At 43.0% G+C, this 12,721-nt stretch overlaps 1 protein-coding gene across 2 annotated transcripts in view; it reads right to left on the bottom strand.

Moving 5' to 3' along the window:
• The window catches only part of LOC141273561 (solute carrier family 22 member 15-like), a 270,371-nt gene that overhangs the window by 5,788 nt on the left and 251,862 nt on the right, over positions 1-12,721 (bottom strand). Inside the window, exon 11 of one of the 2 annotated variants that reach the window (XM_073685576.1) lies at positions 11,304-11,456. The exons of the other annotated variant lie outside the window; for it this stretch is intronic. Within the exon in view, the coding sequence (XP_073541677.1) occupies positions 11,304-11,456 (153 nt within the window). The remainder of the gene's footprint in view (positions 1-11,303; positions 11,457-12,721) is intronic. 2 annotated transcript variants of the gene reach the window in all.

Genomic DNA, 12,721 nt, shown 5'->3' with positions numbered 1-12,721 from the left:
CCATTCTTGTCTGATTAGTGCTTGGAGTTTCTCACAATTTATGTGTTTTTTGTGTGTCCAAATTTCAATGTTTAGTTCACCTATCCACTTAGTTCTCACTTTAGCATTGTAACATAATGCTCCATCAAGCTGGTGAAAGTATTGTTCATCAACAAATTGCTCCTGGATCATGGTGTGATGTTGTTCTTGGAGAATGTTGTGAGTGAGCAGACTACTTTGGATGAAAAGCAACCTCATACATGAATGGTCTCAAATTGCTTTATTGTTGGTATGACACAAGACTCATGGTAGCACTTACTTTTCTTCTTTGGGATATCTGTAAGAATAATTATCCAAAAGGTCTGAAGGGGGTTTCATCAGAGTAAATAATGTTACCTCAGTCTTCTGCTGTTCCATCCCTGTACTTCCTGCAGAATCCCAGGTTGTCCTTGATGTTTTTCTTGGAGAGAAGTGTCTTCTTGATTCCAGGCAAGCCTCCAAAAGCCTTCACGTCACTGCGCGTGCAGATGCCCTGACACTTCCCTGCTGCTATCTGTGATTTATCTCTGAATTGGTATTGAACGGATTCTGTAGATTAATTCTCTTTAGGAGACGGTCCTAGCAGTTGCTGGACTTTCTTGGGCACCCTGAAGCTTTCTTCAGGGCAACTGAACCTCTCTCTTTGAAATTCTTGTTGATCTGATAAATTGTCAATTTAAGTGCAATCTTATAAGTGTGATGTTGTTACTACATCTGTGATTGGTTGGCTGTTATCCTTGTTTCAGTTTCTGCCTAGTAACGATGATGTAATGGGGAGAAGGGGACAAGGCAGGAGAAGGGAACGGAAGGAGGAGAATAAACGTATGGCTGTTTAAACCTACCACCCAGCATCTCTGTGTGGCCTTCTGGAGTTCCTTTCGTCTGCTTAACAATACCACAACTGGCGACGAGGAAGCGTTCATCATCAACTAAAGGTATTTCAGCTCTACAACAATGGCCTGTTTACCTGCCTTCCCTGCTTTTGATGTACATCAGTCCCCAGCTAACCTAGCAGCATGTTGGGAGAAATGGCTGAAGCGTTTTGATATATTCCTACAAGCCATGAACATATCAGATGATACCAGGAAGAAAGCCATGCTATTACATTATGCAGGGGAACAAGTCTATGATATCTTCACTACTCTGCCTAATACTGGAGAAGACAAAGACTATGAGCTCAGCAAGGCAGCATTAAGCAAATACTTCTCCCCACACAGAAATGCGGCATTTGAAATCTTCAAGTTTAGACAATTAAAGCAGTCATCAACAGAAAATATTGATGAATATCATGTCCGACTACGGCACCTTGCAGCTTACTGTGAATTTGCAGATGTCGACAAAGAGATCCAAATGCAGATTTTACAAGGCTGCATCTCCTCTAAATTACGGAGACAAGCACTCAGAGATCCCACCATGACTTTAGCAAAATTGCTTGAAACAGCACGTGTAAATGATACCGCCGAAAAACAAGCTAAACTCATAGAGAACATTGAGTGCGAGGCGGAAGCACCATCTTGTATAGCAAAGCTAACACAGAGACCGCCTGTGCCTCGTACGCAGGGGGCAACTTGCTACAACTGCGGAGGGTCGTATCCTCACCAGAATATCTGCCCAGCAAAAGGGGGGACCTGCCATAATTGTGGAAAACAAAACCATTTTGCAAAAGTGTGTAGATCCAAACCACAATCCCCTCATCCCACAGTACAACCCAGGTCACAAAAAGTCCAAACGCTGCAGCTTACTGACGAGCCTCACAGTAGTTATCTATTCTCAGTAACTGCAGAGGGATCTCAAACACTGCACGCACTTACCAGTCCAAGGCGACTTATCCTGATAAATGGAAGTCCGGTGGAAGCCCTAGTAGACACGGGGGCGTCAGTAAACGTCATCAGCCGTGCAGTCTATACCCGACTCCCGAACAGACCTGCTCTACAAAGCACTAGCCTAAAGATTTTTCCTTATGGTTCAGCATCGGCACTACCCCTGTGCGGAAAATTTCAGTCAGAACTTGCAGCTGACGGGAAGTCCATCACCGACACTGTATATGTAGTAGAGTGCTCCGCAGACACGCTTCTCAGCTGCAGTACTGCTATATCTCTGGGTCTGGTCAACCTGGTCAATAGCGTCACGGGTCCTTCGGCCCAACACATCATGCAGAGGTACCCCAATCTCTTTAAAGGTCTCGGTAAGCTAAAAGACGTTCAGATAAAATTGCATATTGACCAGTCAATACAGCCGTCTGTTCAACCTCACAGGCGCATCCCATTTCATGTCCGCAAACTTGTGGAGCAAGAACTGCAAGATCTGGAAGCGTCTGATGTTGTTGAACGAGTTGAAGGCCCGACCCCTTGGGTATCGCCCATTGTTGTTGCACCAAAACCAAAGCAGCCTGGTAAAATACGGCTATGTGTGGATATGCGGCATGCCAATCTGGCTATTCAAAGAGAAAGGCACATCACGCCCACTATTGATGACATTCTCGCAGACCTGAATGGTGCAAAAGTATTCTCTAAAATTTATTTAAAATCAGGTTATCATCAACTTGAGTTGCATCCAGATTCCAGATACATTACAACTTTTAGTACCCACGTGGGTTTACGACGATTCAAGAGGTTGAACTTTGGTATCTCATCTGCGGCAGAAATATTTCAGAACGTTATCAGTCAGGTTCTATCTGGAATAGCAGGAGTCCTAAACGTCAGTGATGACATTCTTATATATGGTACAACCCAAGAGGAGCATGACAGTCACTTAGAGCAAGTGTTTCAGAGACTGCAAGCCTGCAATCTAACTGTCAATCCGTCAAAATGTGAGTTTAACCAAAAGTCATTAAGCTTCTTTGGATATATCTTTTCTGAGCAAGGAGTTTCAGTAGATCCTCAGAAAATTTCTGCCATAAAGTCAGCTAGCCAACCTCAAAATGTGTCAGAGGTTCGCAGTTTTCTAGGACTAGTCACGTACTGTGGACGATTTATACCTGATCTGGCCACGGTCTCCGAACCCCTGCGACTACTCACGAAAAAAGACACTCCTTGGACATGGACTACTGAACACCAAGCAGCATTCGACTCCATGAAGTCCAGTCTAACTGGCGACACCGTCATGGCCTATTTTGACCCTCTAAAGTCCACCGAGCTGATCGTGGACGCAAGTCCGGTGGGCCTGGGTGCAATTCTCACACAAGTGTCCAAAGCAGGCAACGTCTCTACCATTTCCTATGCAAGCAAAGCCTTAACAGAGACAGAACAACGCTATTCACAAACTGAAAGGGAAGCTCTTGCGGTTGTATGGGGATGCCTTCATTTTCATCTGTACCTTATGGGACATAAATTCACAGTGATAAGTGACCACAAACCCCTCATTCCGCTTTTCAACAAACATTCTTCAAAGCCTCCCCCACGACTTGAACGCTGGTTGCTCCGCCTACAGAACTACCAGTTTCGGTTGAGATACGAGGCAGGAGCTGGTAATCCGGCAGACTACTTCTCGAGACACCCAACACCACAAACTACCAAGGACGACATCCCAGCAACTATCCTTGCAGAGGAACATATCAATTTTATTGTTGCACATTCTGTGCCAAAAGCCATGACTATGGAGGAAATACAACAAACGGTGGATTCCGATCACCAACTTCAGTTAGTTATAGAGACTGTTCGATCTAAAAATTGGAGCAATTTTCTTGCTGAAGCCCGCCTCCAAACACCAGATCAAACAACCTACTTGACAGCTTTCTTTAATGCACGACATGCTCTCTCCGTGTCTGATTCAAATCTACTGTTGCGTAACAATCGGCTGGTGATACCCCAGAAGCTTCAAAGCAGAGTACTGGATCTGGCCCACGAGGCTCATCAAGGGGTGGTGAAAACAAAGCAATTACTGAGAGAGAAAGTCTGGTTTCCAGGACTAGACAAAAAAGTAGAGGCACTTATTGAAACTTGCATACCTTGCCAAGCAACTACAATTGACCATAGACGCGCACCCTTACAAATGACACCCCTGCCAGAGGGCCCGTGGACTGCTGTTAGTGTTGACTTCTGTGTTTTACCGGATCACTCCTATCTGCTGGTTGTCATGGATGACTATTCGAGGTTCCCAGTCATTGAACATGTTTCGACAACCTCTGCCAGGGCTGTTATACCAAAATTAGACAAGATCTTCTCGGCATATGGCATACCGGAAACAGTGAAATCCGACAATGGACCACCTTTTAAAAGCACAGACTTTCGATCATTCGCAACCTATCTGGGTTTCACTCACAGGAAAATAACTCCTTACTGGCCTCAGGCCAATGGTGAAGTGGAACGGTTCATGCAATCAATCAACAAAACTTTGAGGATCGCTACCATGGAGCACAAGGATTTACAGCAAGAGCTACACAGATTTCTTAGACAGTACAGAGCTACACCCCATTCTACTACCGGGGTACCACCCGCCACTGCGCTATTCAACAGGCCTATGCGTGTCAAACTCCCCAGCATTCCGCTGAGTCCTGTTCAAACACCAATTGCTACTAAGGATGCCATATCCAAACAGAAGATGAAGAGGTATGCAGATAAGAGCAGTCATCGTTGCAAGCCGCCGGAAGTTTTGGTGGGAGATTGGGTCCTTGTAAAAAGACTAAGACCTAGTGACAAGTTTGCATCACGATACTATCCTGAACCCTTTCAGGTCACACAAGTCAAAGGCACCATGGTCACTGCTCAAGATCACGGTCGCCAGGTCACAAGGAACGTGTCACATTTTAAAAAACTTTGTGACTATATCCCAGAAACAGACGAGGCAGATGGCGATGACGTCCTGCCGGGTCCCCAGAGCTCAGCAGTTCCAAGGGAGGATACCTCAGAGGACTCGGAAAGTTCATCTGGGACTGAGATGTCTCACCGCTATCCAGCGAGGGCAAATCGAAGACCGCCAGCCCACCTCTTGGACTATGTTCTGCAGTAAAAAGAAAAAAAAAAGAAAAAAAAAAGAAAAAAAACCCTTTGTACTAATGTGAATTTTTGAACCGTTATCCAGTTCTATTGTTGTTTTGTTTTGTGAGAAGAGGAGAGATGTGATGTTGTTACTACATCTGTGATTGGTTGGCTGTTATCCTTGTTTCAGTTTCTGCCTAGTAACGATGATGTAATGGGGAGGAGGGGACAAGGCAGGAGAAGGGAACGGAAGGAGGAGAATAAAAGTATGGCTGTTTAAACCTACCATCCAGCATCTCTGTGTGGCCTTCTGGAGTTCCTTTCGTCTGCATAACAACACCACAATAAGCAGCAATGTAACCTTCGCTAACAGAAGATAATGATTTCAAGCACTAGCTTTCCTTTAAAACAACCAGTCTGGTCTTAAAATTCAACCAGCATGACAGAGTGATATCAGCTACCTAATCCTCGTTAACACTTTCTTTTGAGCTATTGAGAATTTCATTGGCATTATGTAAGCAGGGCTCATTTTGTGGCAGGGTGAAATTCAGTGGAAATGGGGTTTTTATGATTACGGTAGGTTCATTTTCATGTCAAGGAATGACCTTGCAATTTTTGCAATATATCTGATCAATTTTTTATAACCATCTAAAATTAAGGCAAATTGACACTATAAAAACTGAAACAAACTTTGTGAAAAAGAAAATTTGTGTTACTATCAAAACTTTTAGCCACAATTGTACAACTGATTATAAAAGGGCCTGAAATGTATGTTAAATGTTGGGAAATTAAAACCGCAATCTGAAAGCCTGCTGTTACCACTAGGAGCAATGACAGCTATGCCAGATCCATTTTTAGGTAATGGAGAAACAAGCGGGTTAATTCTGCGCTGCCATGTAGGAAGAATGAGGGATGCCAATCGGAGCATAGGTGGTTTATTAGTCAACGTGTTGTTTCTCCATTACCTGCCCTTTCATCCCCTCGTGGGTCTACAGCAGCCTAAGCGTTATCAGTGGTTGTGTGCACACAACCCGATCATGTGAGCACTAATATGCTATTCTATTAACATTGTTACCCAGATAAGACCCTATTTTTGTGCTTTGTGTCTTTCCAGTCCTCCTTTTATTAAGATCAATTTTTAAACAGATTTAGACAGATCCTCATTGATTTATAATAGGGTTCATCAGATTTCAGCTATTTTTGATGCCAAGAATAGCGGTAGCTGTTAAAAAGGCACTGGACAGTATTACAGAACCCTTTTAAACTGCAAAATAAAATAAAAAAACACATATGCTTAACTCCTGGACCAGCACCAAAAAGAAAAAAAAGAGAAAGCTAAAATTGCCATTTTTTGGTTGCACTCCCACCCACACCCCCAAAAATGCAATAAAAATTATTAAAGTGTCCTATGTACTCCAAAATGGCATCAGTAAAAACATCAGCTCATAGCACAAAATTAACCCATTTACAGCTCCATTGACAGAAAAATAAAAAAAAGTTATGGGTCTCAGAAATGAGAATTTACCCAGAGTACATCAATTTGCAAGGTCATGTTTACCTTTCAATGAAAGTCTTAAAAACAAAACTTAAAAAAAATGTCAGAATTGTGAAAAAAGCTCATCATTTGGAATTTTTTGCCTGTTTTCCAGTACATTGTATGATCAAGTGAATGATCCAGAACTACAAATTGTCCAACAAAAGAAAACACAAGGCACTTCAAAGCAGCATTCAGGCAGAGGAGAGTGAAGCCTGATGTGAATTCGGTCATGTGTGGTGTCGATTTAGTCTGCTGATGCTTTGAAGTGCTGTACCTTCAGCTGACAAGCCCTGGGATACTTTCTAATGATGAGCACATCGCAGGGCTTGTCAGCTGAACGGATGGCACTTTGAAGCAGCATCTAAACCAGGGGTCAGGAACCTATGGCTCGCGAGCCAGATGTGGCTCTTTTGAAGGCTGCATCTGGCTCCCAGAAGATTGACTGCTTTAACTGCCACTGATATCGCCACTGATAGTTTAAAATGGCGCCGCTGCTTCTGATCCACACCACAGGAAGCCGTCACCCCGGATATAAGGCGCCCGCTCTCCTGACAGCTAGAGCAGCACTTGAGCAAGCGGAGCTCAGTTGCTGCTACGCTGGGGTGAGTCATCATTAAGCGCAGACCAGAGCCGAGCTCACCAGCAGGTATAGGGAGTTCCTGCGCTGTCAACCATCGTTCTCCTCATCCCAGCATAGCAGCAACTGAGCTCCGCTCGCTCAAGCACCGCTCTAGCTGTCAGGAGAGCGGGTGCCTTATAGGGGTGACGGCTTCCTGTGGTGCGGATCAGAAGCGGCGGCGCCATTTTAAACTCCACTGGCAAGAATCAGTAGCCGCATCAGTCAGAGAGCGTCTGAATACAGGTAACGCTCTTACTTAATACCACCAGTCAACTAGGGGGACGCCAGTTACCTATATACACAGTACTGCGGGGGTACAGTTTGCCCTTCCCCTTAAGAGCAAAGACGCCATCTCTGTTCCCCACATGGAATAAGCCAGGGACACCTCCAGCATATGGAAATAAACTTCCCTCCTTTCAATCAAGTAGTCAGCTAGCTAATTGCAGAAATCCTTGTATTGAAGATGATGGCTAAAAGAAAAAAAGATGATGGCAAATCAAATTGAGGCAACACAAGTGAAGGACATAAATGCAGCACCATTCTTTTCTCTCACTTTGGATGAGTCAACAGACGTAAGCCATTTATCCCAGTTCAGCGTGATTGCAAGGTATGCTGCCGGTGATGCACTATGTGAGGAAAGTCTTGCTGTTCTGCTTATGAAAGGGACAACAAGAGGGGAGGATTTATTCAAGTCTTTCACTGAGCTCGCTAAAGAAAAAATCTACCGATGGATAAACTTTCGGTGTGTACTGATCGTGCTCCGTGTATGGTGGGGAAAAACAGAGGATTTGTATCGCTTCTTCGTGAACATGAAAAGAGACCTATCCTAAGTTTTCACTGCATCAGGAGGCGCTTTGTGCTCAGATGTGTGGTGAGCAGGTTGGTGAGGTGATGTTGCTGGTCATTCAGGTGGTCAACTTTATTGTTGCCCGAGCTTTAAATGATCGCCAGCTTAAAACACTGCTGGATGAAGTTGGGAATAATTATCCTGGTCTGCTTCTGCACAGCAATGTGCGTTGGTTGTCAATAGGGAAGGTGCTCAACCATTTCGCAGCTTGTCTGAGCGAAATCCGGACTTTTCTTGAAATGAAAAACATTGAGAATCCCTATTGTACTTTAAAAGTACTATTTTTATTGTACTTTAAAAATGTTGGTCTTACATAAAATGAACACATTTACTTGTATTTAGTTTTAAAAATATTGTATGGCTCTCACGGAATTACATTTTAAAATATGTGGCGTTCATGGCTCTCACAGCCAAAAAGGTTCCTGACCCCTGAACTAAACAGAGAGGAGAGTGAAGTCTGATCTGAACATGCGCGCCCATACTGCTGTCACTCACCGAGACGCAGTCCTGCACCCACCAGTGACGCGCCCTGCTGTTTATCCGATTCTGGTCCCCAGCAGAATCAAAACAGAAGGATATACTGTATGACCCACAGAGAGATGAGGTGACAAGAGCAGGGCAGGTGATAAAAGTATATTAGGAAAGTGTTAGGAAGAGTTAGGACAAAATAAAGGGGGTTAAAGCCTCTTTAAATATGTTCACATCTTTCTTAAAAAAAAAAAAAAAAATGTTAAAAACATTTATTGTAATGTTTGCATTTTTATAGAAGCATTTGAGACATGGATATATAAATAAAACAATTGAAATAACCTACGGAAACACAATTATCTATAGCTGCAGGAATTCTGAAAAAGAGCTGAAGTGCTTAGGGAGAATGTGCTTTTGGGAGGTTCAGCCATATAAAAGCTTATGACAGTAATTATCCCTTCCTTACTCCTCAACTAAACATAGCAACATGTACCGAACCGACCTGAGCTGAGCTGTCCTAGACTATATTGATGAGCGAGGCTTGGCCTCTCCCAGGAGTTAATCATGTTATATACATATAGACTTGCAGCATAAATGAATAACATATTACAATCAACTACTATAATTGGCCTGGCTGCAATTACTAAATCATTTTATGTAGCATATGACAGATTAAATATAGCTGTAGTCACATAACCATTGCGGCTCACTGAATAGATTCCCAGTGCCAAAAGAAAAATCCTAAGCAATTGTCTCTAGCAAAAAAAAAAAGTAATTAACTGAGAAAGTAAATGGGGTAAGCACTCCTTTTTGTATCTTCCAATTATGGAAAAATATGTGGAAATGAAATAAATTAGTGCTATTAATTTTCTTTTTCAGGCGATTTTCAGCCCTCTAAAATGATTTACTTTCTGTATGGCTAGGCTGGAATTAGCGGTTTCTAAGTTTGCCACTGTGATTCTAAGGAGACGTCTTAATGGAAGTAAACAACATAAAATGATACTTTACTTCCATTGCCGTCCTATATTTTATCTCGGTTGGTGCAGTATATGTCTCATTCACTCTGCTGCAATGTAAAACTTGTGGAAGCGCAGGGCTTTTCCCACCGACAGTTTTTATGATTGCATTTTTTGCTCAATGGGATTTGATTAAAAGCCATTACACATTCCAAATTCTGCCACAGACGACTATATTTCCTTAAGACATCTGTCAGTTTCCCTTTATAGGAAAATATATCCCACTTGCTTATTAATGTACTGGTCTAGCTATTGTATTTTTCTCTTAGAAGGATAAGCAGAATGCTCAGAGGAGACAGGTGCTGACCCTTCCACTACCAGCATCAGTACTCCAAAGGAGTACGTTCTGATATCAATGAAGCTGAAGGAAGGCAAATAGATTGAGGTAAAACAGGGGTTTGGAAACTAATAAATGTAATTTTACTGGAATAAAGACAACTCCCCTAACAATAAGCGCTGGAGTGGTGCTACTAAACTAAGTTCCCTGCCCCTGGTCTTATTCTTACTAGCCACCGTCTTCATCTGTTATCAGCGCCACTCCGGTCGGTCCCCAGCAGTTTGTGACCTACAGATCGCGCCAGAGTCTGTTGGGGGATTCAGAAGTCACAATAAAAGCCAGCACTACTTGGCCAGAACGAGGATCTCATAGACTTACACTGAGAGCTTGTGATCGTTACCTTCGACTTCCGGAGTGGTACTGGGAAGAGCTGAAGACGGTGGCTGGTAAGTATAACACTAGTGTCAGGGAATTTAGTTTAGCAGACACCACTCCAGTGGTGAAATGAAAAAAAAAATACCATGGAGTGGTGCTTTAATGATTTTGACATTGATGAGTTTACTTATAGGAAATCTGCCAGGCCATTCATGCTGCCTAAACGAAATGCAGCATGAATCAGAACTTGGCTGTACATTTCCAGCCAGGTATATTATTCTTTAAAATTTTCTGACGTTTCAGGGAAAGTGAACTTTGAAGGTCTGGTGGGCGACCATAGTTGGAGACTAGACCAGTCCAGCGCCGCACCTTGACAGCTCTTTTCAGCACTGTTAGAGGTGATTGACTGGTTTCTCCCTCACATGTACATAGCGATAGACCTGTCAATCACTGGGAGCAGCGCTGGGAAGAGCCCGACTAGTCTAGTCTCTGGCTGCGGTCCTTTGTCACACCTTCCATGTAATATACCAGGCTGCAATCATATAGCCAGGCTGTGATTCACACTGCCCGCAGGCTGGGCAACATGAATCGCCTGACAAATTCCCTTTAAGGGTAGGTAATTAATATATGATGAATGGGGGATGCCAACAGAAAAGGACGCCACCATCATTGCAGAACCTTGAACAGTGATTAAACAGATTTTTGGGGTCTTGACACTAATGGCTTATCCTAAGGCCAGTATTGTGCAATTGATGGTGGTTTGGGTTACAAGCAGCAAAAGAAAAAAATAGAAAAGAAAAAGACTGCTTGAAGACTGAATGAGCTTCACTGCATGGTAACGTCCATATGATTGTGGCTGAGCCGATTGCAGTGAGCAAGGCTGAATTGGAATAAAATGAACAATATTATTAGCCACAAATGTAACATTGCTTCTTCTCTCAGATATCAAAGTGTGCCATTGTTATTGAACCCAGAATTACATAGTTGACAATTAGGGACAACGTAAAAGAAAAATGTTGTTCCAGAGATGTAGAAATCATGTGGCCAGAGTATTATGCACAATATAACCAGTATTTGCTTTAAAGTTGGATTGAAACTAGAGCTGAGTGCAGGCTCCGAGAGTAATGTAGACACAGCAGGTTGTATTGGAGAACTACAAAATTGACATAGGCTACACATCAAGCCGTCTTGGAGATAATGTACCTTTCTTTCCATCCGCTGATGTCTTACCTTGTTTAACAATTGGTATGCAGGAAGCTGTAAGTCTTCAATGCACTCTGCAATTGGCTTATTAAGTGTTTCTGGCAGTAACAGACTCAGGATTCCTGCTGATATGCCGCTGATTCCAAATGCCAAGAATGGCATTGATGGATTAAGAGATTTCTGGAATGGAAATTACAGAAAGAAATGGAACTCAAATGATATCATGCATACCGGTACAGAGCTTTCCTTTCATTAACCAAGCAGGACACCCACAGAGTTTTCACAAACCTCAAAATGCTAGAAACCGAAAACCAGCGTTCTGTGAGAAATGGGAAAACGTACGCCAGCACAATAGCACTTCCGAATATATACACATAATTGTGAAGCACTTAAACTTGCAAATCCAACCCGAGCACAGAACATCTTCTTTCAAGTTTGACATTACTGCTCAATATCGGCACAGTTTGAAGTGTTCGGATATTGCTGCTTTCCTTACTTATGAATTCCTTCCGGTTTGGTCATGACTATCTGAAACCTTGACAATTTGATAAGAATGACATTTATTTTTGTTCCTTCATAGTTGTCAAGGTTACAAGACAATAGGGGTAAACGGATCCTCCCACATCCCTGGCAGGATATCAGAAGATGGCTTATTAAGCAATGTGATCTTTCTGCTGGTCATCAGTTTGATGCTGTCTATGAGCATGTTGCATCTGTAGAGGAGTGTGGGCGTGAAAGTCTGCCGAGGGTTCGCATTATGCATGTCCTTTGCTTATTATCGATGCCCTTTAGAAGAGCCAAATCATGTATAACAAACAGTGATGGGAATTAAAGCCAATTGCCCACGATTATTTGCATGCTGCGAGGAGTTTACTAGGCAGAAGATGAGCAGTTTCTTTATAATGAAGTTTTGTAGAACGCTCTGCAAACACTGGGGAAAATCATTTAGACTTGTTTACCTAATATTGAAAGGAAACAATACAATAGCTAATAGGGGAAAAAAGGTCAGAAATTCAGTAATGTTGTCAGCTCCAGACTAGTGCATCTTACAACTGCCTCTCTGTATTCTGACATAGGACTGAAATCAATAATACAGGGGTTAGCCCATGAAGAATATAAACTTCATTTAAAGAGTAATTCCTGTAGAAAAGTCTGGTCTTACTGCCGTCATCCACTCGCAACAATGTTCCAACTCCTGTAAGTGCACATACCTGTCATGTCAGGTGTGGGAAAGACATAGTGCAACACAGAGGGAAGAGGGAAAGGGAGCCCAGACACTAGGGAAAGGGGGGGAGGGTGGAGACCTCCTAGTCTGGTCTAGGGTCACCCTGTCCCAACTACCGTCCCTATATTGGCTCCTCAGCAATCTCTGCACGCATACCTCGCCCTGCTCTCCCTGGCGTATGGCTAAGGCTAGGGAAGGAAGGAGATGAGCACTAGTCGAT

Source organism: Phyllobates terribilis, unplaced genomic scaffold (genome assembly GCF_046119375.1).
Source record: "Phyllobates terribilis strain yellow unplaced genomic scaffold, ASM4611937v1 Scaffold_5__5_contigs__length_657084704, whole genome shotgun sequence".
In the NCBI taxonomy this organism is placed as follows: Eukaryota; Metazoa; Chordata; class Amphibia; order Anura; family Dendrobatidae; genus Phyllobates; species Phyllobates terribilis.
The sequence above is the reverse complement of the archived record's forward strand: the minus strand, read 5'-3'. Positions and strand labels throughout refer to the sequence as shown.